This window comes from Erithacus rubecula, assembly GCF_903797595.1.
Source record: "Erithacus rubecula genome assembly, chromosome: 3".
NCBI classification, from domain to species: Eukaryota; Metazoa; Chordata; class Aves; order Passeriformes; family Muscicapidae; genus Erithacus; species Erithacus rubecula.
Window position 1 is genome coordinate 130516418 of NC_136689.1, and position 27759 is coordinate 130544176.

Genomic DNA, 27759 nt, shown 5'->3' on the forward strand with positions numbered 1-27759 from the left:
TCATGAGCTAGGAGCTGGAGTTCATCTGCCAGCAGCCAAATGTGCCAGCTGCAGGAATGTCAAATGGAACCTCTGATCCAGCAAGGAAATGCTGAGTACCTGGGCATGTCTGACCTGAGATCATGAGGAGGAGAGGAGAGGAGAGGAGAGGAGAGGAGAGGAGAGGAGAGGAGAGGAGAGGAGAGGAGAGGAGAGGAGAGGAGAGGAGAGGAGAGGAGAGGAGAGGAGAGGAGAGGAGAGGAGAGGAGAGGAGAGGAGAGGAGAGGAGAGGAGAGGAGAGGAGGAGAGGAGAGGAGAGGAGAGGAGAGGAGAGGAGAGGAGAGGAGAGGAGAGGAGAGGAGAGGAGAGGAGAGGATGAGGAGAGGAGAGGAGAGGAGAGGAGAGGAGAGGAGAGGAGAGGAGAGGAGAGGAGAGGAGAGGAGAGGAGAGGAGAGGAGAGGAGAGGAGAGGAGAGGAGAGGAGAGGAGAGGAGAGGAGAGGAGAGGAGAGGAGAGGAGAGGAGAGGAGAGGAGAGGAGAGGAGAGGAGAGGAGAGGAGAGGAGAGGTATCCTTTGTCATAATAGCTTCATATGCAAGTAGGAAGACATAGGATGTCAGTGTCACTGGAGAAGTTTGAAGCCACAATCCTTACACTCAGGAGCAAGCCCTAGCCACTGGAGCAAATAAGGGGGGAGGACACATCCCTCCCCTGTCTCACTGAATCTATAGGCTAGGAATAAACCAGCCACAGGGCTAACCAAGAAAGATTTGGTAAATAGTGGGTTAGACTTCTCCACTGAAGTGAGAGACATCTGTTTCTGTTTCTTTTTGAGTTATTGAAGAAGGGCAAATATGTCTTTTAAATATCAAATATAAAATGCATAAGGACTCATAAGAAGAAAGGCAGGACATAAACAGGAGAGATGTCTTTTTTCTCTGTAATTTACCTGTGAGTGCTATTCTAGAAAATGTTTACCCTACTTCTCCCACAGACAGAGTGAACAATGAGAGCAGATGAGAGTAACTGACTGTCACTGTCTCTCTGTTGCTGTATTTTTATGTAGTTACTTTGCACAAATAAAAGAATAAATGCCTTTACAGAGTATCATTCATCCATTTGTTTAGATGGAAGACATATTTGCTGTGGTGTTCACAGTATCAACAGCTGGAGTAGAGATCATCCCTAACCTTTCTAGCCTACAGTAGTAGTAGTTAAGCTGTTGGCATTTTTCTGAGATGAGGAGAGTCTGTCCCAAGACTGAGATTTAAATAAAATCCAGCTCTCCCACAGAACTTTGGAGCTGAATTCTGCTTATGAGAGCAAGGGCACCATATGACAGGTTCCCTTAATCAAGTGGCTGCTGGTTTTTGTTGGTTTAGTTTTGGGTTTTTTTTGTTTTGTTTTGCTTTGCATGCATCTGTGGGTGCATATTAGGTCCAAGCAAAACCAATTGGATAAAACTTGTCACAGAGACTCCTTACAGAAAAGCCTTGTCAGAATATCTGATGAGGTTACTCAAAATGTGAAGGCTTAGAACCAGAATTTAGCAACCTACAGTTTCACTCTTGTAGACTGATGTGAACTTCACCTAATTTTCAGTGACTTTCTTCCTATGTGTCCTTTGTTGAACTCTAAAAGTGAAGACAGTAGATGCTAAGAATGAATATTAAAAAAAATAAATTAGAAGGAATTGTCAGGTTTATCCTTTAAAGCAGTTACACTGCCTACCTTAATTTAATTTTGAATGTTACGTGGCTGAGGCTGATGATTGAATACCCTTGGACTCAATCCTTAGAGCAAATTTTGTATATATACATAGATAACTACACACACATAAACATACAAAACTTTTTGGATTCAATACAAATATCATACATAGTCAAATACCTTCTGATGGAACAAAAATAGATAAGGCCAAGTGTAAGCCTCACTAAAAGACTGTGAAAATCCTTTATAATTTAACAAGAAACAGCCTAGGAACAGGAATTCAGGAAGGTCATCGCATTAGGCTTTTGCCCAATCATGGTGGAAATTAGCCTGTAGTGACCTTGTTAATCTATCAAAGGATGTTTGTTTTAGACAAGATTAATCTAAGATCTGTCTTTGCACATGTCCATTTCTTTGTTTCATACAAATGAAAAGCTGGAATTGATCCCATCTTCATTCATTGGACTTTTGCCTTGTTTTTCAGGCTGTTCTTAATATTTTGCAGAACAAAATAAACTTCCCGGAGGTTGTGTTGATAGAAAAATTATTTTGTCACATGATATCTATGATCTGAGTTTAAATGGCCATACGTTCTCATTATATCAGCCACACCAAAGCTCACAGAAGTCTCATAAAGTCAGTATAAAAAGCACATGCTGTTTACTTAAATAAGAAAGACAAGGTTAGCCAGACCTTTTTATTAGCAATCAACACTATAAAACACACATAGTTCAATTAAAAAAAAAAAAAAGTATAATCTAAGAAAACATAAAACATAAATAAATATTACTTGATGTTCAGTGTTTTCCCCAAAGGGTGAGGGCATTAGGATTGTTTACAAGCTCTTTACTTTCCCATATATTTTACAAGCATTCCACTCATCACAGATTTAGATGTTGCCAGTTATGTTTGACTATCCCTCAACACAATTTTTCTAGTAGGTCTCCACTGACTTTAAAAGAATAAAGCTTAACTTGGCTCTGAGCTCTAGTGTATTCATCTGCACTGCAACCATGAGCAGATTAACCACAGAGTGAAACAGTAATTCTGTGTCTTTGGGCTTTTCTCCCTGAACTGGCATTGCCCAACAGTTAGGAAAAAATAACACTGTGAAGTTGGCACTACTTTATACCAAAATTAGATCTCAGTCAAAACCAGAACTGATCCTGAAGCAATAAGGAACTTCAGTTCAAGCCATAAAGTCCAAACTAGTCTGGCTTAGGACAGCAAGCCCGCCCAGCAGAAGGCCAGCTGGTGAGCTGGTTAGGTCCCAGGAGCAACAGACATCTTACTGCTCAGCTCAATTATTTATTCAGTGTTCTCAGATCTAGATTGGTAGCATTGAACCTTTAAAACACACTTCAAATAACTGCTAGGACACAATTTCTCTCCCTTAGAAAAATGGCAATTCAGGGTATAGTTCCTCTTGGTTGTTCTTGTGGACAAAGGAAAGGAAGTTATGAATAAAAAGCAACTCATTATTGATCAAAATTCAAAGAACATTTTTAGGGGTACATCTCCAGTCTTTCCACTTGCTCACAGCCAGGAAATTCTGATCAAGGAAAGAAGGGGAAATGCTACTCTGATTTACACAGTAGGCAGGAAAATAAATTCATGGACATAATAAGAATGAATCTACTTTATCTGCATAGAAATTGAAAAAGCAACAAATAAGCAATAGCAATTAAATAATGAGTATATAGGAGCAAGAGAAATATTGCATTTGTATTCATATTGAATTTTGAGGACTTCTGAAGAATTTTTCATGAAACTCTGAAATCACTATGAGGAACAGAGCAGTACTCATTTAGAAACTAGCAACTTTCATGTACTGAAGAAGAAACAACAGATTTTTAAAAATATTTAAACTGGTAGATCTTATCTAGGATGGATGTTAGAAACATTCAGCATTTTTTACTGGTGATATTATATCAATGGCAGCTTGGGATCTCACTTCTCAGATGGTAAGGGAGAACTCTTAAATATGTTTTGCTTTTCAGCATTCTTACTGTGTGATACAACTTGACTATCTACAGTCCCTTGAAACAAAAGTAAGGTATACTGTGTGCAAAGAATAGAATTAAAAATATTGCATATTAAATTAATTTCAGGGCAGCTTGAAAAGGCATTTTAAATTTGCATCAGAAATTTTTGCTTTTGCAGTGATTAGATGACCTCAAATTCTTTCAAATATATACAGTTTAACTCTCTTCATACCATGTTAAAAAGTTTAACAGATAAACTTGGGATAAGTCTAAATAAATAACAAAAAATATTAAAATAGTATAGTTCTGCAACATACAGCTGTAAAAATTCCAACATACCAAATGAGATATAGAAAATTCTTAAAAATAAATGCAATCATAAGTCCACATGAAAAAGTTGCCTGCTATATATCACTAAAAGTGTAGGAAATCGTTTCTGGTGCTGTGCTTCAAATACCAAACATCTAACTTTGGACTTTGCATTTACATATTTATTTCTTTTTAGTAGAATGAGCGGGAGTTCAGTAAAACTCTGAGAATTTAATATTAACTAGTTTTTTTCTAAGTTTTTGTTGTTGTTGTTGTTTTTTTTTTTGTTTTTTTTTTTTTTTTTCTTCTCAGTTAGAGTTGCTAGACATCACTCAGTCCTTTATTTACAGCAGTTTCTCAATGAAATAACTGAGAAGTCATAACCAGCTTTGCTGGTGAGTGATAGTTACTTTGTCTGTAAAGAAACAAAGAAGATAACAGCTTATTGCAAACATGAACAACCATCATTAAGAGATGTAAAGAACCATCTCAACTACCTCAGTGTGCATCTCTTGAATATCCTGAGTTAAGTGCAAATTTCACTGTTGTCATAGTACTAAAAATTTGAGCAGAGACCTCAATGACTGGAATTCATAAACATGAGTAATGGCCTAATATCCTTAACAACTAAATAGAGAGAACCAGGAGTTCTGAAGTAGGATTTTAGTTTCAGCATGATGAATGGAGATGAACACATCAAAGCTTGCCTTTGGGAAATATTTTAAAGGGATGCCTCCAAACTCCCACCTCAGCTTTGCCTCTGCAGCCTAAAATGTCCTTTCTCAAGCCAGCTTGTTCCACATGGCAGGAGGGAATCCCAGATTCTGACTCCTTCTCAAAAGAAGGGTTGTTTTGAAGGAAATGATCATGGGGGAAAAAAGAATAGTTGCATGGGGGTCAGAATCCTGTACCCAGAGTTTCCTTTTCTGAGCTCCCTCCTCACTGGGTTTTTATTTTTTCCTAACTTTGACAGGAATAGAGGGCACCTACATCTCAGTCCTTCTAACCTACTGGCCACCACTTAGGTATGTCCTGCAAGTGAAAGACATCATAGTTTTTAAAATGTGACTTGCATTACTTTGCCCTGGTTAGAGTTTAGAAATGTTTGAGGAAGGATTTAACTTGCATCTTCCATCTGGTTCACAGCTGCATCTAAATTTTAGATGGCTTCAGTTTCTGAAACAAAACCCAGTTGCAAAGATGCTGAGATTGGTAAAGTTTCATGAAATGTTGTGTTAGTCAAATAATTCCATTCATAGTGGATTTTAGGGGATTAAGTCCCCTTGTGAACCAAAGCCCACTGGACTGCAACCACTTAGGTGGATCCAGTATGAGATTATACTTAGGATCTCTCAAGTCTAGACATTAATTGTAATTATACTAGTAAGAAATAAAAGAAAACAAAACCAGAGAGTAACTTCATTTTAAGTTAAGGTTTGGGGGTTGTTTTCCCTTCAAAATGCTTTGATTAATTATTTGGGAATAAAACCCCCTTTTTGTCAATTAATAAGACCCATGTCTACATTGAATATTGTTAATTTCTTAGAATTCTTGGCAATGAGCCTTTTTCTGAACACATTGCAAAATCTCACCAAGTCTCCCAAAGGTAACAGCTGTCCATAAATAGCTAAATCACCTCAATAATAAAGACATCTTACAAATATTCAGTGATAGATAATATGTTGTGAACAGGAAAAAAAAAATCTAAATAATCACTCTGGAGAAATACTGCTGTCACTGAGGTTGAAACTAAAATGTCTTCCAAAAGCTGGCTAAACATGGAACAAAATATAAAGTGGTAACTATCTGGGAATCCCAACCTTGGTATTTTACCTATATACCCTAATTGTTTCATCATTTAGTACTCTCGTTGAAGGATAAAGGCAAACATCCCAGCCTGCTAGGTTTTAAAATCAGTGGGAAGATGATCTCACTACAGACAGAGCATGAGCCATCAGTGGTGACCAGGGAGAACCCTTGAGTCTGAACTGTGACAGACTGCAGAGCAAAAGGCACCTTAGTCAGTGCCCTTGCCCTTTTTTACAGATAGATTGCCTGGGCACTCATTTTTATCCTTTTCCTTTTTTAGCAAATAAAACTTTTTCTTAAAATAACTTCTTTTTAAAAAAAAAAAATACTTATTTATTTGAAAGGGAAAGGTGAAAATATTTAGATTTCATTAGGACACTGCATACTCTCCTTATGAAAACAAACTAAATTCAATCGACCCACAGTATTTTTTATCATTAATCAAGATTAACTAGATAGAAAGAATGTAACACCAGATGAGGTAAATAAGTATTAGAAATAAACTAAAAGCTACTCTAAAAGAAAGGAAAATACTTTGGAGAAATTGAAGAAACAAGATAGGGTGAAAGATGACAAAAGCTTGGTCACCACCACGTGCAAAATATTGAACTCTTGCTAACTCCTTTAATCAAGCTGCAAGAATAATTCACCTTGATCGCTGCCTGTTTTTGAATTAATAACTGATATAAAAGTACCAAAGAGATGCAGAAAGGGAATACCACAGTTGGTGTCTGATTGGAGAAAACCAGAAATATCAACAATAAAACCTTAGATATAATTTTTTCCTACTCCTATCTTTAGTACAAACTTGAGAAACAGTGTACTTGGTAAATTCATGGACTTTTTATTGAACTTTATTAGATTCCTAATAGAGGTTGTGACTGCAAACAGTAGGCATGATGGCTCTGCAAAATGTTGGAAACCTGAATAAAGCAGTAAGTACCTCTGGCAACTTGAATAGATTTTTAATTTGGCTCTTAAAATTCTTGCTGCCAGCACATGAAAATAATTTCATTCTACATTTCCTTTAGAAAAGTGTAAGACAAAATAACCTCTGTATTTCTCCTCAGTTGCTCTGTAGCAATGACTCACTGCTGTAATTATTGTTTGACATCACTGCAGCTCCTTGCCCATTCTCCTGTTGAGACAACTGAAATGTGCCAGCCAACAAAATATTAGTTGAATATATCCAGAGTAAGAACACATATCTGGCAATTTTAAAGATAAAATGTTAATATAAAATACAGCTGTAAATGAATATGATCAGCTTTCCTCTGGAATTGTTTCAGTTCAACCTGTCTAAGGGACAGCAAATGCTTTACAGCAGAGGGATCCTTCCCTGGTCTTGCACACTGTTAACAGAAAAATTTGTTTTCTCTCTAAGAACCCATGGTAATTTTAGCTTGCATTTGAACTTCACACCTGACAAGTCAAAGGAGAAAAATATATTTAATCTGAACAGAGAACAAGCAAACAACCCAGTCATGAATAAGAAATGCATCTACACATTACAACAAAATATAAAATAGTCTAGTAACCTGGATGATGTACTGATTGTGAGTTTTTACATATAATGCAACAAATTTGATTTTTCTATATTAAATTTGATTAATGATCAAGTAAAGTACTGTACTCATTGAGCAAAAGTATACTGGGTAGAGATAATTAAAAGACATCAGGATCTACTGTCAGAGAAATCTTTCCTTACATACAGCACATGGCCTGTCATGCTGCTGTGTGCAGACAAATGGTGCTTTGTCAGGGTTTACAACAACTGCTTGAAAATATGTTTATTCTGGACACTGAACAGGCAAACATATGTTTCTATTGCTTGAAATACATGCTACAGAAGCCACAGAAAGTCACTGAGCTGCTGGGCTTGCAGCTGATGTCAGTAGCACAGTGGTGATGGAGAGGAAACATACGGTAACGCCGGGTTTTACTAACAGCAACAGAAACATATTTAAGGCTTCTATCACAATGATGTGTTGAACAGGAATAATTCCCTCTACTCTAATCTCTCACCAAACACAGCACAGAAGAGATACATTAATCTGCTACTACCATTTTCTGTTAAAACTATTTTTCAACACAATACTTATTAAAACAAAATCAACCACCAAGGTTTTTTCTTGCAAAAATCTGAAATAAAACTCGTCAGTTGTTAGATTTATTACATTTTGTATTAAATGAAAGTTAAATTCTTGCTACAGAAAAAAAATTCACTCTCCCATCAGTTATATAGAGGCTAAGATTTCCTGTTGCTGCACAAGTGACCTCTTTTGTCCTGATTCATGGCTATATAAAAAATAATGTTAATTTATAAAATGTAGAAGTTGCATTAATTTCAAGCTTGAAATAACTAGAGATGATCAATGTTTTAAATGGACACATAAACACTGAACTAAGCTAATTGATAATGCAAATTATTTTTATACTACTGATGAACTTCTTAAAAAATAAAATACAAAATTAGTTATATGAACTTTTTCCCAGGACATGGACAAAGCTAAGGTTAGAGAAATTTGGTTAATTAAAAATGTAGCTAAAAAAAAAGAAAAAAAAAAAAAATCTCCCTGCTCAAATAACATATTTCCTGGGTTTGGCTGAAGCCAAGACCAGAAATGCCAAAACTGATTCTTATGGGATTTTTTTTCAGCACAGAAATACAGGGAGTCTACAGAGAAAGTAATATTTTAAAAGTTTTTAAAGTTATATAAATAATCAGACATTCTGATGATTATCTTTTCTGAACTGCTGAAGCTTGTGGTGTTTGTATATCTTTATTTAAGAATCTGTTTTACAGACATTGAAGTTAGTGGAAAAGTTCAGTGAACATTTGTTGGAAATTTGATTTATCTTTAAATTGATTAAACATGTTTGAAAATCCAGTAAAAAGAGACACACACAACTACAGTAAAATTTAAACTTAATACTTCTTCCAAAATATGCTTGGAAGCTCCAGAAGTCTCATAAATATACTTTGTTGAAATCCATGCAGATATATTTTAATAGTGGATTTCATAAATCTATGCTTTGGTTGTACTGAGGGTGACATTAATTACACACTGTCATCCACATAGCTTATACATTATCCTAATTAACTGGTTTAGATAAAATAGAAATAGAAAACTTAATGTATCAGCATGTTCATGCTTACTTTTACCCTGATGGCTACTGTAGAGATATTGGGTTTTTCTTACCATGCAGTGTCATTGAGAAATATCATTTACAGGTCACAGTAAAATATTCATCATACAGTTCACTTAACTGAAAGTCATTAATCATAAGTAACTACAGAAGTTACTAATATCATAGATAGACTTAAGTTAAAAATTCATATTAATCTTACTGAGATAAGTTGGTGTTTGGAAATTAATGTGTCTAAAAAGTATATAGTCAATGTGGGTTGGGGGAGGGGTGCTAGTGTTTTGATTTGGGTTTCTTGGTAGTTTTGTTTTTTTTTTTTATTGTAATGAGTGTGCTGGAATTATGCTTGAAATTATCTATAGTTGTGGTCTAAGAACGTTAAGTATCCTAAGCCCATCTTTACTAATCAATTATGTTAATTAAAACTTTGCTATGTTGTTGTTTGCAATTAGAAGAAGAAATATATGAAGATGGCATTCAAATATGTCATTTCTATTTACAGACATACAAAAAAATGTGTACATATGTACATGCCTAGTTCTTGATGCTCCATGAGTTTTGTATTTCTTTTATATTATTAAAAAAAAAAAATAGTAACTTTCTGGATGGTTATGGTTTTTTATTTTACCTGGATATTGGATCCTCACTCCTTTCTTTATAGTGGAGGTTCAATTACATGTCTATACAGCTCAGCAGAGAACTGCAGTCTACCTGCAAATGCCACTATCCCAGGGAATCAGAGTAAGTCTCAGGGAAGAAATTGAAGTGGTAGTTTATAATTGATATTGGCCCATTCTGAACATTAAATTATTTTCCTGGAATTCCATGGTCATGATAATATCTCAGGTCAAAAAACAGGCATTGAGGAAATTGAGCCTTAAGCACCCTGTCCTGCTGGAGAAACAGATCAAGAACTGCATCTAATGCCACAAAATACTGAGTTTTCTATGAGAGCAAGTGGGAAGAATCAGATTAGTGAGGATCAGAAAAATAAAAAGAAATCTAAGGACTGGCAGTTAGATGATGTCTAAAGATTACAAATATTTTGCATAAACTAAAAAGAGGCAATGTCCTTGAAAAAACCTGTTCCAAAAATGTCAGAGGTTCAAAAATCTCCTGTAGTGTCAGTTGTTGTGATTTCACTTTAGGGAAATATCTACCCTTCCATAAAGTCAAAGTAGGATAAAATTGGACAAAATACCTAGGTTGAATAACATTTTTCCTAATGTTTCCACTGGCACAACAGTTAATTGAAACTGTGAAAGGTATCTTTCAATATCATAGAATGACAGAAAAATTTTATATTGGAAAAGACCTTAAATATCATTGAGTTGAATCATTAATCCAGCACTGCCACACTAAGCCATGTTGCTAAGTACTGCATCTCTACAGGTGATACCTCCAGGGATGCTGACCCAAACACCGCTCTTGGCAGCCTGTTCCAATGCTTGACAACTCTTTCTGAGAATTTTTTTTCCTATTTTCCAATCTAAAAGTCCCTTCATGCAGCTTGAGGCTGTTTCCTATTGTCACTTGTTACCTGGAGAAGAGCTGATCCCCACCTGGTGACAAACTCTTATCAGAGATTTGTAGAGTGATAAGGTTCCTTCCTGAGCCTCCTTTTCTCCAGACTAAGCACCCCCAGCTACCTCAGCTACTCCCCACAAGACTTGTGTTCCAGACATTTCCCCAGCTCTGTTCCCTTTGTCAGGACATGATTTAGAAATCTCTGAAGGGTTTGTTGTTATTTTTTTCTCCTTGTGAAGAGCTTGGATGTAAGGAAGTAAATCATTATTGATAGAGGCAGAAATAGTCTGCAATTAATTTTTAATCAATTTTTTTTGATTATTTATTGTTTATTCTGTTCTAGCAGTGCAATCTTCTTTACAATTCTACCCCTTTGGGCATTTGCAGATTCTACTTTAGAATTTTTTCTGGTTGCTAATGACCTAATAACCCTATCAAATCTTACTACAGCATTATTTTAATGTGGATGGAACGGGATGAATTTTCAGCTGCCAACAGGCTACAATGTAAAGAAATAACTTAATGAATAACACATTAATATAAATATTTTGGGTTCTTCATGAGATTTTCAAGATTTATGCTGGGATTCATGTCAAGGGCTTTAGATGTGGCTGTGTACTCAGACTCATGACATCAGTAAACAGCAAGAGATACTGAAGAATCACTTTGTGAAAGTGACAGGAAAAGCAAAAATTTCCAAATATGGAAACAACATAAGGTAGTATAAATGACAACATAATTGTCATGATCTCTTTCTGACCCTTATATTTTAAAAGTTTTTTATAGTTTTATGTCATTTTAAAGAGGGTGCAATCACAGTGAAACAAGAGTGACTTGACCTTCAGTGACAGCTCTGGTGGTCTTGCCTCAACAAGTACTTACTATGTGCTTAAAGGCAAAAATTTGCTTGGGTACATTGCAGAATGAGGGTCTAAGCGTGTGAAAAAAAAAAATTAAATGGAGGAGGGGAAGGAGAAGAAGAAAAAAGGTGGAGAAGAGAAAGCCAAGGCCTGTCTTATTCATATAGCATAATTCATGCCATCATTGTTAATTTTTTGATTAAAGATTTATTACGTTGGAAACAGAATATAGAATAAAAGGTACTTATATACACAAGCACACCCCACCTTCAGTCTAAATAGTGTGCAACAGGCCTGGCTTGATTCTTTCACTCATTAGTGATTGTATTGTACAATATGCTACACTTATCCTCTGACTTTTGTCTCCATTACCACACTAAGGTTAAGCTTTCATTATAAGGGCAAGTATCTAGGAAAAGGTAACAAATTTTCTAAGTGACTGATGCATAGAGAGTTTCTGTGAAATGTTTATAGCTATTTGAAAAATAAATATGGGCTTCACTGTTTCCTTCGTTTTCTTAATGCAAAATTAAGTTTAAAAAATGCCAAAATGAGTTATGTGGCACTAAGACCTTGGTAGAAAAATATAAACAGACTATTAAAACATATTTCAACTCCCTTGGCGTCATTTGTGGCCAACAAACAGTCATCTGTGAGTGAAAGGTTAACTGACTGTCACCCATTTATGATCCAAGTCCTTTCCTGGTGCCACACTGACCAGGCTAACAGAGAGCAGCATGTTTTACATGCCTTTTTCCCCCTAAAAACCCAGGTCATGACCTAATAAGAGTTGTTATTCACAATAATGACTCCTTTGGTTCAAATGGCTTTGAGGTAGGTGCAAAGAGGTTTTACTTCAGTGCAACTGAATTATAATTCTAAATAAAAGAAAACAAAACATGAACAGTGCACATGCACTTGGCTCGAGTTTGTTGAGCTGTTCCAACACTGATTAAAAATTGAAAACACTTCAGCCTCTAGGATCTGTTGAAACAGAAGACTGGAGACAAAACTCTCTATGGTACCAGGAACTTTTCTTTCTTTTCCTGATTAGGCTTTCATTGTTATTGACTGCATCCTTCTTGCAGATCTTTCAGACCAACCAAACGATAAAAGATTTCACTGTATTAGATATCACAATAACTTTGTGCTCTGATATTCAAAGTTGTTATCTGTTCGATGGTTTATGTAAATTAGCAGTTCTTTAGACATGATGTATACCTCTGCTTTGTGATCTAACTCAGCTGCTGCATTGCTGCTGGGGACCAAATAATGAATAATATCACTTTTTATTACCATTATCTTAGGAATAGAGACAGCTAAATCAAGTGTCCACTTGATAGGATAAAAGTCCCAAAACTCAAACCCAAGACAACAAGAAACTCTCAAAGATTGCTGCAATAAACAACTATGAAAAATCTGAAAATTATCCCTTTGCCAGATTCTTTTCAGGCCCTACAGGTACTCTTTAATCTTTGACTCATGGAAGAAGGAAACTCACAAAAAACACCACACCACTTTGTTGGTATTTGCTCAAAATAGTGAATCAGTGCAGAAAGTGTTCTCAGGATCAGGCTCTAGAAACCTTGCCAGTGGAGCTGTTAATGATAAAAGGACAGGGGAAAACCACTGGCATTGGTTGGCTGGAAAGCTGGTAACAGATTTCACAGACTTTAACCATGTACATTCTAGATTAAATAGGGGTCACCCTAAGACTTTCTGCTTGTGTTTTTCAAGCAGATGAAAGCTTGCTCTGTCAGTTCTCTGGGCAGACATGAGCTCATTCTGCCCACTCTCTGTCCTGGCTGACACTGAGCCTACTCAGAGGCAGGATATTTTAGCTTGGGCTCAATGCCACATTGACAGGTCTACCAAGCTTCTGCTCAGCTCAGAGAGAGGGCAGAGAGTGGGCAGAGTCAGCAGCTATGGGGACTCACTGAGCCCAGGCTCTCTTAGGGGAAATTCAGGTCTCATTTTTCTTTGCTTCTGCAGTATGAAGATATAAATTTCAATGTTTGACTCATGGTGAAAACTGTGGACATTCCAGAAAACTTTGCAAGCAGCATTTTTTAAAAATCTTGAGATATTGTCACTAATACTAAATAAATTCATTATAAACACTTAATGATCAACTACACTTTGATGGAGGTCTGGTCATCCACAGTAAAAATAATTATTTTCCTCATTGAAATCAGAGATATATTCAATTTTTTATACTCAGATTTTCTACCTTTTCAGGAATGGTATTTGGAAGTGTCATTTTTTTCAGTTTTGATCAAAGTTATAGGAAGAATAATGTCCAAGTTAAATATTTTGAGCTGGAGCTGGACCTGAATTTGATCCTGAAAATGTACTGCACTTTACCTGTGCACAGATAATAGTAAAGAGAATGATGCAACCAAGGAATCTTCATTAAAGAAACTTTTCCAATACAGAAATGTTTTCTAATTGTGAATTTTACTGTGAGATTTTTTTTCTCATTCTGCATTTTACTTTTGTATTAGTTCTTCTGCTTGCACACTAAAGATAGGTGTATATGCTGCAATAATATAATTTCTGCATATCAGTGATTAGCAAACATTAATGAAACTCTAAATTTTTGCACTGTGATGCTGAATCTATCTGTAACATTTGACATGGCCTTAGATATATCCATTACACTTTGTACATGAATTTTCACTATGCTAATCTACATTCTGAAAATGATTATAAATTGCAGAGAGTTTTAACACACTATACAAGCATAAGAATTAAAACACTGAAAAAGTTACAAGAGCACTCAAGTTCAAATTAAGAAAGTTATTGTAATAATAAAAATCAATTCCTATATTATTAATTTTTTATAGAAATTGAGGCAAATATCACATCATTTATGCGCCTGTGATGAATAGTCTGAATTTAAAAACCACATGACCTTGGAGATGTTTAAATATTCTACAAAGTGGAGTTTTGACATTAAAACATTCCTCATGGGTGGCAAATATCCAGAAGTGTCTCAGCTACACAAAATACTTTTATTCAAGAGCTGTTTCATGTTAAAGCCCAGGGGAGATGAAGAAACAATGTTACTGACTTCTATATCAAAATCTACACTAATAAAACGATTACTTTTTAACTCTTTGTAGATGCATTGATGGAAGCAGTTTAAAGAAATGTAGCTATTTTTGGTGTTATTACTGGTAGAATTGGGAGCTCTTACTCTGGGGACCATGAAGTCAGCATAAGATTTGTTAAATTTTGTTAAAATACTTGTTTGAAATTCTTTCATAATATAAATGTAGAGGTGGCATAAAGCAAGAAAGGCTTAAAAGAGTGCAAGACTGACAATGTAGATAGTGAAGATAATAAAACCAAAATGAAAGTGTTCATTTTAAATTGGAAAAGCAAAAACCAATCAATATTATGTTAAAGTCTGTGCAGCTTTCTTTTAGATGCCACAACATGCTCAGTCTACCCCTTAGCTGGGACAGACCTTGTGAAATCTCCACTGAACTACAACATGTAACAAGTAAGATCACTACCAAGTTTCCATTGATAATTTTTCTGCCAATACTTACACTTATTAAAGAGTTCTCTCAGATCTCAGACTCGTGTAGCTCTGTAGTAGTCCTCACCAAGTATTTCATAACACTGTTCTGTCTAAAATTACATTATTCTCACATAAATTTACTTTTTCTTCATTAGGTAGTAAGTGGTTGAGCTACCAGTGGCTGTTATTCTCAACTTTTCATGTAACAATTAACTGACCTGAATGATTACTACCAACCACACAGGAGTTAAGGTTTCTATGGACTCAGCAAGAGAAAAGTTTAAAACCACAAAACTTCCCTCAGCATGCCATAACCAGCAACATGTGTGCTGCTGCAAATAAATTAAGATTCACTGAGCCTCAAAGGGAGTACAAATGTGTGTAGCAGAATAGGATCCACTGCTTCATAACTACATAATTCAATAAAAACCTATTTAATTCAAATTAAGACATGGATCAGGGAGCAGAATCTTAGAAACCACTCTCCTACTTCATTGACAAGTGACCTGGTAGCTATTCATTCACTGGGCAGTGAATTCAGCCCTGCACAGTGTCACAGATTCATTGATGAGCAGCAGGGATTGCTGCTTTCTCTTGGGAAACAGTAGCTGAGGTCTGGATACACTCTGGCAAATGAATGCATTAACCCAAGGCCTTTCATTTCTTTTGTAAGACAAGATATTGTCTTCCTACCTTCAGGCTGTGGGCTGTGAACTGTCATGGGATATAAATGGATGCCTTGCTATTTTCAGAATTTCCTAATGGTTAACTCTAGGCAGCTTTCTGCTCGGCATGTTGCCTGATTTGGCTTCTGTCTAAGGAGTTTATCTCTCCCCAGGCATGCACAGAGAATTGAGTGTCTCAGATAGGGTCCTGCAGTCTCTTCCTAGGGCTCAACAGCTCTAATGTTAGCACTGAAAAATCTTTATCTCATCTACATGTAAGAAAATGTGAATAATCACTTAAATTCATTAAATTTAGGATGATGTCTAAGCCTAAAAAAATTTTACAAAATATTCTTTTTTTTCATTGCCTCAAATTCGAATAGATGTTCATTTTATTGCAGATAAGCTTTATGGGAAAATAAGACAATTTTGTTCTTACTCATATATTTTCCATTTCTTTAAAAACAAGTTTAGGAGTCTGGAGGAGGAGATATCATGCCCACTATGTTCCATAGTGATAGTTGTGGTGAAACATATTGGAAAACAAGCTTCTCTTCAGCTAAGTGGCAGAAAAGCATTCTTGATTTCATCCCTGCATAACCAGGCAGTGTATACCTACACTTTTTCCAGGATACCTGACTGTGCTTCCACTGCTGTGCACTTCCTTCTTGCCCTTTAGTTTGACCAGCAGGTCTCAAATCAGCCATGGTGCTGTCTTGCCTTTCTTTACTGATTTCTTGCACCATGGATTTCTAGATCTTGAATTTTATGGGAAGCATTCTGAAAGATCTATCAGTCTGTTCTGCTTCCTTATCCCTGAGGACACACTCCCAGGGGGTCCTATCAATTCATTCTTTGACTGGAGGTTTGTGTTCCTAAAATTGAGGCTCCCAACTTTACTGTTTGTCTGACCAACATCCCTCAGGACTGTGAACTCCACCAGTGCATGAGCTACCTGGTCTAGTGGGAAGTGGCCCTGTCTTTGACAGCGAGTTGAAACTAGTTGATCTTTAAGGGTGCTTTCAACCCAAACCATTCTATGATTCTATGATTCTATGATTCTATGATTCTATGATTCTATGATTCTATGATTCTATGAGCACTGAAGTGCAGGTTGTTTTCAATCTTGATATCATTGATTAGCTAGCTCCCATTTTTTGGTAACCATCAGATCCAGTATTCCATCCTCTCTGGTAGGGCTGCTTGTTACCTGGCTGTGTTGGGTTGATGTGGCCAGAAAATGTGTATTCTATCACCATCTGCTAAAACCAGGTGGGGTAGTGGTTCCCTATCTCTGTAGCACATATGTTACATGTAACACATGTGTTACATGGTCCATCTTTAAAACCAGGTGGAGCAATCATCTTTATATTTTCCACAACCCATCCTCCCTCCAGGAAGATATCATCTGCTGCTGGCCCATTGAGTCCCACTGTGTGACTGATAAAATTACATCATCCCACTGGGAGATGCTCCAGCCAGGGGGAGGATCCAAGCCTTTCCTACTTAGACAAAAACTGAGATTTTGGACACCAAGGTACCTTCTTTCCACTGGATTCCAGAGGAAAACTGGACCTTTTCCACATCATCTCTGGACCTTCAGAGGAAAACTGCACCTTCTACAGGAGCACTGCTCCAGCTGAACCACATCTGCCACTGCAGGAGGATGCAGCCACCATTTAATGGGACTGCTACAACACCCTGACTGACTGACAGGGTGTCAGGTTGTATTCTGACTCTGTCAGGGTTGGGATTGTTCTTTGTAATACTGTATTTCTATTTTCATTTTCGTAGTAAAGAACTGTTATTCCTAATTCCCATATCTTGCCCTGAGAAACCCTTAATTTCAAAATGATAATAATTTGGAGGGAGAGGGTTTACATTCTCCATTTCAAAGAGAATCTTCTGCCTTTATTGGCAGGCACCTGTCCTTCAAATCAGGACACTGGCTTAAGAAGTTATCCTCCATGCACTCCATGAGTTTCCTGGATAGTTACAGCTTGCTATGATAATTTCTTAGCAGGTGTTGGAGTGACTGAAGTCCTCCAGCAGGACAAGAGCCTGTAAGTGCAGTGCTTCCCATAGCTAGAGCAAGAAGCCTTTGTCAATAGACTCTTTTTGATCAAGTGGCCTGGAGCAGACACCAACAACCAGGCTCCAGTTCTTACCTCTAAACTTTCAATCTGTTTGTGGCTGTTCTTCAGAAGCAGCTCTTTGCAGTGTATCCATTTATTGATGTTGAGAGCAATCCTCCACCCCTCTTTCCTTGCCTGGTCTTTCTGAACAGCCTGTACCCACCGACAGCCACACTCTAGTCAGGACACCCATCCCACCAAGTTTCAGTAATGGCAAGTAATTCTCAGTTTTCCAGTGGCACAGTGGCTTCCAGCTCCTGTCTGCTGCCCATGCTGTGTGCACTGGGCTGTCAGCTCTGCCCCCTTCCTGGAGGAATGACCCTTGATTCTTTTCAAATATTTCTGTGATGTTTCTCTCTTGGCTTCTGTTACCTCAGGAGTCCCTCATCTTCTGAATATTTGAACTGCACTCCAGTGCAGCCAGCATAGATTCCATAACACAGAAGGAAACCTCTGCTCCATGGTAGTCACAGCTATTATATATTGAACTATAAATGACTTTAACTAAGTTAGAAGTGGGAAATGATTAGCTGTGGATGGATAGTGTATACTGGGATGCATGTGGATTAAGTTAATTTTTAAAAATTCCATGAGTATATTTACATTGACTTTCAGTCAGAGAAATTGTTATATTTAGTTTCTGCTTACATTTGGAGATACTGCATGAACTGCCAGTGAGTTTTAGTCACTGATATGATATAGCAACACTGGCGTGTTTCCAGAAAGACCTCTGGTTAATGGGCATTGGATTGAATCCTTGCTCTTCCAGTATTTAGGCTTCATGGAATATAATTGGAGTGGCAGTATTGTTAAATAAAACAAAATTATTTAAGCCAGATATTTATATATACATAAGATATTAAATATTTTTATCCATGTTATTGATTTTAAACCACTGTTAAGTGAAAATATTTTTAAATCATAGAAATGATGCATACCATAGATACCATTCTGTCTGTTAATAGAACTTTACATGGATATTTCCTCTGAAGTAGACTTGCAAATTGAATTTCAGCTTCCAAAGAAAAGTGAATACCTACAGGTTTTTTTGCATTTTTGCACCATGACTATTTTTAAAAGTTATTCTGTATTTTTCATATTTGGCAAGAAAAGTGCTGGGGTCTGAGCACAGAACTGGTTCCCAAGAGGATCTATGTTTACTTTTTTCACTTTGCTACAGATTTCCTATATATCTTCTACTATACTTTTCTTTACCCATTTTACAAAAGACTGAATAGATCCTTCTAAGGTTTACTGTGATACAAATCAGAAGAAGATAAGCAGATGGCTCAAAAAACCTACAAGTCAGACTGATCCTCTATTTTGCCTAAGAAACTCAAGTGACATAAGAAGAAAATGTTACTTATACAAATACATCACTGAAAAGTCTGGGTAATAACAAGAACCACACCAATATTTAAAAATGAGATTTTGTACACCAAGGAAGTGGCAATGGCCTATTTGTGTCCTGCTTCTGAAGCAGCAATACTATGTGGAATATGTTTTTTTATTGAAGATATATAAAACCATCTGTTGCCATAAAATTTCTACTCTCAGATAATACTTATTTTACTATCTACTACAGAATTTTCAGCAGTAAAATTTTAAAGACTGTACAGATAAATATAGTTTTCTCTATTTTACAGAAAGATAAGTGAGGCTTTTTGCAAGATATTCCATCATTAGTTCAACAATCATGAAATATAAATAGGCTCAACCTTAAAAAACAAAAATCTAAGATGAACATTATATCAAGGCTTCTGGCAGCAGACTACCTACCTGATTTGTCTAAGAAAATGCAAAGAAACAATACTATTGCTAAAATTAAATATACAAACTCTTAATCAAACAGGAACTAAAAGTCCAATATTCTACTCAGTGAATTGAAAACTCTCTGCTACCTGGTCCCATAAAGTTTACCAATTCTTGGTTTACTTTCAACAACTGATCTTGTTTCCTAAAGCAAAACCTGGAGAGACACAGGATATTGGAGAATTGGAACTGTCACCTAGATTTGTGAGGCTTGGAAGATCATGTCAGCAGTATAAGTGATCTGAAAATTTTAATGACTACCTCTCCTGTTTTCAGCAAGTTTCATCAACTTGTTGCCTCTGAGGATCCACACTCAAACTCTTCCCTACATGACTGTCACTGCCCTGCCAAAGAGTGTCTTTTGTTCCTAATGGATCTATGCTCTCTTTCACTTTCCCATGAGATTTTGTAGTCTCTTTCTCATGCACATTCCAATATAAAGTCTTTTCTTTATTTTAACTACCAAAGGTCAGTCACCACCTTAAGTCTAAAATGACTCAGGGGAATTAGGATGTTCTCTGTTCACCATCAGGTTTCACCTATGCCTACACCAAAGCCTTGCTCACCTGAGCAGCCCTGTCTGATAATTTAATCATATTTCTCCATGGATAGGACCAAAGTTAGTGATTTATTGCAGCAATAACAAACTTTTCTAACTAAAAGAATTATTAAATACCAGAGTATATTGTCACAGGGAGATGAGTGTCTATTAAACCTCTCTAATGGTTCTGAAGTAAAAATAACTCAGCCAATTAAAAAGTATAAATTCCCCCATTCTTCACCCCTTGCTTTTCTTGGAAGAGCTTCTCCTGTATCATGAGTAGAACAAACAGATGTATCTGAGTCTGAAATTACTACTGTTCAAAATTCAGCATCAATATATCTGTTTTCATAAACTAAGATGTAGGATCTTGAATTGTGGTGCCTGGAATTCCAACACATGGTTACTTCTCCTGTTCAGTTTTGGAGGATCTGAGGACACAGGTCAGGGCAGCACTGTATCATAGCTAAACAGCTCCTGAGTCCATCAAACAATGTCAAGTGGGCTGGCAGAGTCACAGAGGAAGAGAGGTTGTGTGTCTTTTAGGATTCACTTTCAACTCATGTTTTATAGTTCTATAAATAATTCTTAATTACATTAAGAAACAGTGCACTAAATGGGAGATCTGCGAGATCTGGCTCTTCTTACTGCATGGAGAATTTACTTGCCACAGTGTCAGTCACAAAGAGTCTGACAGAGATATTTTCATCATATTTACAGTCTCTGTGTAATCATCTTGTGTAGATAAGAAACCTAAGGATGTTCTAAAAGATATAAATCACTTAGATGCTATTATCAAAAATTTCACATGTGGTGCAACATTAGATTTTCTGTTTCAGTTATCATTTATCATTATACATTTACTGATTCAGTAACCACATTCTCATCTCAACCTTCTTCCCATCATCTGGGATAAATAGATTTTATTCTGATTTCCCAGAAAACTTCTTGGAGCTGTCTCATTTTGAAATAGAAACAAGTATATTTGAACTTACATGTGTTCAGCATTACCCTTTTAATAATAGATTCTTTAGACTAATAAAAAGTAGTAAAGAGAATGCAGAAAGCCCAGAGAAAAACCAGACCCTTCTGAAATCACCAACTGGGAGTTATCCAGACTGAATTGAACTTTGTGTAATGTTGAGGCTGGATTTTGGAAGAACAACATGAAAATTATTTTTGATATTTTCTCCAGCAGACTTTATCACTTCATAGATTTTTCTTTTCTCTTTTTCCTTTCCTTTCCTTTCCTTTCCTTTCCTTTCCTTTCCTTTCCTTTCCTTTCCTTTCCTTTCCTTTCCTTTCCTTTCCTTTCCTTTCCTTTCCTTTCCTTTCCTTTTCCTTTCCTTTCCTTTCCTTTCCTTTCCTTTCCTTTCCTTTCCTTTCCTTTCCTTTCCTTTTCCTTTCCTTTCCTTCCTTTCCTTCCTTCCTTTCCTTTCCTTTCCTTCCTTTCCTTTCCTTTCCTTTTCCTTTCCTACCTTCGTCTGCCTTTCCTTTCTTTCCTTTCCTTTCCTTTCCTTTCCTTTTCCTTTCCTTTTCCTTTCCTTTCCTTTCCTTTCCTTTCCTTTCCTTTCCTTTCCTTTCCTTTCCTCTTTCCTTCTTTTTTCTTTTTTTGTTTTTTAATTTTCTTTTATTCCCTCTTCTCTTCTCTTCTCTTCTCTTCTCTTCTCTTCTCTTCTCTTCTCTTCTCTTCTCTTCTCTTCTCTTCTCTTCTCTTCTCTTCTCTTCTCTTCTCTTCTCTTCTCTTCTCTTCTCTTCTCTTCTCTTCTCTTCTCTTTTTATTTTTTAACTGTATTTGAACATAAGACCTGGAACTATTTTTTTTTTTTTCATGTCTTCCAAATATACAAGGCACTGCCATAGCAAAATTTAAAATGGTCCACTTCTTGAGATTTTCTTTTCATTTCATTTCAATGCCCTTTTTCTATTTCAGACTTTCTTGATCCACTTCCCAGACCAGCTTAGAAACTTGTCTCTTTCCTGTTACTATTACTGAGTGAACTTATGCTATTTGACACTAATGTGACTCTAGTTGTGGTGTACAATTACATATTTCTGCTAACAGAAACAGCATTTAATGTGGGTCATTATAAGAAACAAGCTTCCAAAATAAGACAGCATCTGTTTTGTTTGGCAAAATTATTTCAAATAACAGTAAGAAAAGTTTTGAAAAGGTGTGCTGTTCTGTGTTTGAGGTATTGAAAGCAAACATGGCAAATGCCTGAAACTTGTGAGGAAAGGCACTGAGAGCAGAAGTCTGGGAATTATGGTATTCAGCTTCAGAGGAATCATTTAAATCCTTAATGGCAGCTCCTCAGATAAAGGGAAAACAGAATTCTCTAAAGAGTGGCCAACTGTTTAGTACTCAATAATTAGCTTTTTATTCAGCCAGCCTTCTGGAATTGCTGCTATCACAGATAGTGATGTTGGCAAGCAAAATAAAGAGTTTTTATGTCATAGGATGCATGTCTGTAAAAATTTATAAAATAGCACAACATAATTTTGGTTTACAAAATATCTGTTGGGCATATATTTTTTCTGGACTAGACACTAGTACATTTGTGTAGCATGCAAAATGGCTTAGACTTGCATGTAACTTATACATAATTATTTCCAGAACTGTCACCATGTAACTCAGCTGTTTTCTTTGAATATTCAAATACACTTGAGTAAAAATAATAGAGGAATTAATTTAGAATCCAAAGGGCTAGCAGAGATGGACATTTTTATTTCTTTATGTTTTCACCTTTGCTTATTCCATAAAAGTACGAATGAGACTGGTTCCCCATTTTCTCAACAGAAGAGTTTCTGTTGCACCATAAGGAGACCACAGAGTGTGAGCAGATCTCATTCTGGCCTTCATTTATACAATGGAGTAGGACAGGAACCAAAAGTGCAGTCAATGAGCTTCAGTTAAAATCCTTTGACTTTTGTGGAAAAGTGGCTTGGACACAAGTAGTAGAATTTATGCCTGTATGACCCCTCTGATTTAATTTCTACAGGTTTGAATTATATCTCTTTTGGTTTTCTTGATCAGCAAGAAGAATTTACAATTTTAGATTTTTTTTCCAAGTTCAGAAAATATTATTTATATTGCAAAAGATCTCCCTTTTTCATAATGAAAGTGATTCCCTTCCCTTCCCTTCCCTTCCCTTCCCTTCCCTTCCCTTCCCTTCCCTTCCCTTCCCTTCCCTTCCCTTCCCTTCCCTTCCCTTCCCTTCCCTTCCCTTTCCCTTCCTTCCCTTCCCTTCCCTTCCCTTCCCTTCCCTTCCCTTCCCTTCCCTTCCCTTCCCTTCCCTTCCCTTCCCTTCCCTTCCCTTCCCTTCCCTTCCCTTCCCTTCCCTTCCCTTCCCTTCCCTTCCCTTCCCTTCCCTTCCCTTCCCTTCCCTTCCCTTCCCTTCCCTTCCCTTCCCTTCCCTTCCCTTCCCTTCCCTTCCCTTCCCTTCCCTTCCATTCCCTTCTTTTGAAACATAACAAAACACTCTCTTGCAATTTTGAATGAATACAGAGGAATCCTGAAAAAGGAATCCTCTCTAAACATGAGTTCTAACATGTTAAATTTTCAACAGCCTTCCAATTCCTCAACAATATGTATTGTGCTTAGTTCAGAATGAAGATGAGCAAAAATGATCCTATTTTTGTTAGTAAATTCATTCATATTAATTCATCCTCTGAGTAAAACTGCTTTCCTCTGATTCATCATACATTTTTGGGCAATGTGTAACTGCCCTTCAACATTTTTCTTCATTTGACAAGGATTTGTCTCATCTTTTCCTTTTGAATATCTCCTACTAATGTTTAAGTCCCCACTTTTACGCTGCAGTTTTTATGTTTTGTATAAATCATTTTAGCCTCTCTTTTGAGAAATTTTCTCTACTTACACTTATCCTTTGCCAAAAACTACCTTGGAATAGGTGTCCCACCTTTCCTGACTTGGGGAAATGTGTTCCCATGGGCAGTGTCAGGCACAGCACTGCTGGAGGCAGGAGGGGATGGAATCATCCTCTGTGTGCAGAGGGACAATCCTGGATTTATGCAGGAGCTAAACTCGTTCTGATTGCTTCTGAAGGCATCCTCTGCACTTGTGCACCATTCACTGCTGCCCCCACAAACCCCAGAGGGCAGGGGCACTGCTCTGTGTCCCACCTGGGCACAGCCCTGTCAGCAGAAAGAGCAAATTGCCATCACCTCCATTTCTCTGGGGACCCGGTGGAGGCAGCCAGCATTTCTGAGAATCATGTTACTTGAATTCAAAGATCTGAATACCAGCCTGGTTTCACATGCCTTGAATGTTTGAGTTCACCATATATCTGTTTCTCTACCGAGTCTTATGCTAATTAGATGTGTTGTAATAAATAATTAGATATTTTTATGGGTTTTAGTTTCTTTTTCTAACATTGTACTGTTTGCTCAGATGAAGCAATGATAAAAAATTAGTATAAATGACTAATTAGGTTATCCAAATTTCTTGTGTCTTCATTTCTCCATTTATTTTTAATAAGCTTTTATCTTAAAACAAAATATGGGAGAAAAATAGTATTAATAAAACTTTTTGTGTTCAATTTCTTCAAAATAAGATTTGGCATTCTGCTTTTCCTCTTCATTTACACTGAATGTTTAGTTTGGAAATATCAAATGGTTTAACAGCATTTCTGGTGTTTTATTTCCATATCCATTGTTTCACTCTTCTGCTTCTGAGGTAGACATCCTTTAGGTTTTATTGAAGAATTTAAATCTTTGGGTTCTATAAAAGTTGTACAGTTAGCAGTTATACCAGACAACATGATTAATAGACACCTTGTTCTCAGATATGTTAGGTTTACACTATCCTACCACCACCGAGAAATCTTTTTATTTATTTTTACAATCTTTATCCACTTTTGATGAAAATCAGTATCATATCATTGCCATTTTTCATATTTGAACAATGAACAATATGTATCACTCATCAGAGTCATAAGAATTTCAAAAGATTCTTACCTGTAATTCTGTTTTTCATTTCCTATGTGAAATCTGTCATATTGTGAATACGCCCGGTTTCCTTCCCAGTCCATTAATTCGATTCTTAGAGAATATTGCCTCTGACTTGTTATTGCAAAGATAAATTCATTTCCCAGCCAATGTTCACCTGATGGGCTACCAAAACCCTAGAAAAAAATTGGCAAAAGAACTAGATGTAGTTATTATAATTTGCAGAGCCTTTATACAGTAAAAAAAAAAAAAATCATTATATTTTACTTATATATTTTAATTACTGGTCATATCTTTCTTTGCTCCAGCTTGACTGTTTCTAAAATGATTCTATGAATACATATGATGTAGGAATGTCATGCAGTTCAGCTGGTGTTTGAAAGGGCAGCTGAGGTTATCAGCTGGAAATCATTTTGCAGGTCCATGGTATTAACAGCATGATGCTGTATTTGCACGTTGTTCAGTGGGAATACTTGACACATTAATAGTCTATAATGCATTTAATATGGTGTTAAACATTGTTATCTAGGTCTTCTCCCAGTCGCCTTGCTCTGCTCACATTTCAGATGATCTTATTTCCAGTTAAGCAAACAATATCATTTTCAAGCATAGAAAAATAATAATGAAAGAAAAAGCATAATTAATTTTCAAAACAATTCCTAGAGATATGTTTTTATACATTTCCAGGTTTGGAAAAAAAATACATATATATATTACTACATTAAATGTAAGGTTGTATTTAATGACATTAACTTATTTACTGTATATTAGGATAATTATTCTATTTAAACTATTAGTTCATACTTGAGAACGCTACAGTCTGTTTGCAGTTTTCTATTTTTCCTCTTTAAACAGTAAAAGTTATTTTCAACTATAAAATTTACTTGTGAAGAACTACTCCAACACGACTGTGCTTATTCGTAATTCTTAAGACAGGAAAAATGGGAACCAGAAATCTCCTGATTTGCTTACATTGGTTTACTGAGGGTGTTTCAGAAGGTCCTGTGAAAATTTCCTAGTCAAATTAAATGAAAGATTGGATTATTTCCAGAAAGCACATATTTTTTAAAGGGGTTTAAATCAAGAGACTTCCTTGGGACTAAAGGTTAGATAAGGAGAAATGTGTCTGTGAGACACATTGGCAAGACATCAACCTCTCTATATAATGTTTCAGTCACTCCTAACATGAGATGAAAACATTGAAAGTAGAGCTCTCTCTCTTTTTTTTTCCCTTTTTTCTTTATTGTATTGCTCTGACTCCAGCCTTGATTAGTTGAATCTCTGGAGGATGAAATCCTGCCTCCCCAGAGGCCATGTGGCTGCACAGGTAATACTTAGGCAATGCATAGGTATATCAGTTGTAAAGTTCTAAAGAAAATTAATTTTAAAAATTTAGGAGCTTAAAAGCTTGACTGGTCCAAATAATAAAAACAGAGGAAATTTTTTTGTTGTTCCTAGAGAGAATTACAGTAGAAAATACTCAGGATGCATTTTTGTTGACACAACCCTACCTGAGCATATATTTGGTGACTCACTGATGGTACAGGCTGAGAAGACATGCCACATTTGGTTATGCTGAACTGAGTACATTAACCTATATTTTGAATAAGTATCTGCCTTTTGGCTCAGAGACCATCAAGAGATACCCATGGACAGAGTGTTTCATCTGCAAGAACTGAAATTCAGTAGACTGTGGCAAGTCTCTAAGAAGTCTCAGACTGAAATGTGGGAGCATACTTTTCCCTTCCTGCATGTTATTTCATCAAATCCTCTTTCTCCAGCAGACTATTTCCTATAGAAGTCTCTGTAAATACTGGTTGCAGGTAATACTGGTCATACCCTGCTTTGAACCCATCTGTCTTCCAGTGTGAGCTGCTGCTCCTCAAGGTTTCCATTATGATGCTTTCTGTTATTTCTCACTTGGTGCTTTGATGGCATTCACATTCATATTGCTCCTAAAACACAAAAATACTTGTTCCTCACCTGTATAAACCCTCTCTAGATCTGGCACACCCTTCTGTAGTTATCAATCTTTTCTGTCTGTGCCTTTGATTCTCTTCTTGCCTTTTCTTCCTACCCTTGACTGACCCATCTGGTGTCCCTTGTTCTGGTAGCTTTGGCAGTGTCATACCAGAGCAGTTGGTGATTTGTCTCTGACACCTTTCACCACTGGTCACTGCCACTCATCTCAGAGGAAGGCAAAATATGCTCTGCATATACTACCTACCAGGAAGTTTCTCTCCCTAAAATCCAGAAAGAAGTGGAGGATAGTTGTTCAGACATCAGTCGAATTAGATTTTCTTGGAGTTTACACGGTTTCTTCTTCACAGAATTTTTATTATTATTATTATTATTATTAATCTCTAAGAGAGGTTATTATCTTCTTTAATAGATTATCAGGAAATTCTTTCTCCCTTTTTTCCAGTGGAGAAAAGCTGAGGGGACTCCCCTTTGAACTGGCACCTATTGAATTATATATATCTTATCTCATTTAGATTACAGCCTATTCAGGATGTAATATATGTAGTGTTTTAACATTATATAATCTCTTATGTATTCTATAGAAACTCCAGACCCCATATATAACTATTCTGAAGTAATTATTTTTATTCTTCAAATTTTCACCTTCTTCTCTCTTTTCACATGTGTTATTGCACTAAAATGAAAATCTATCACTAAAGTGCTTTGCTCTCTTGACCAGAGGAAATGAAGCTGCAGCAACAGGGAAAAAAAGCAATATAAAAAGAAATATTACAAATTATGAGGAAATCCATCACAT

At 36.4% G+C, this 27759-nt stretch overlaps 1 protein-coding gene across 1 annotated transcript in view; it reads right to left on the reverse strand.

Annotated features, from left to right (window-relative positions):
* Positions 1 to 27759, reverse strand: part of ANGPT1 (angiopoietin 1) — a 147746-nt gene that overhangs the window by 10183 nt on the left and 109804 nt on the right. Inside the window, exon 7 of the mRNA XM_079300957.1 lies at positions 24990 to 25156. Within this exon, the coding sequence (XP_079157083.1) occupies positions 24990 to 25156 (167 nt within the window). The remainder of the gene's footprint in view (positions 1 to 24989; positions 25157 to 27759) is intronic.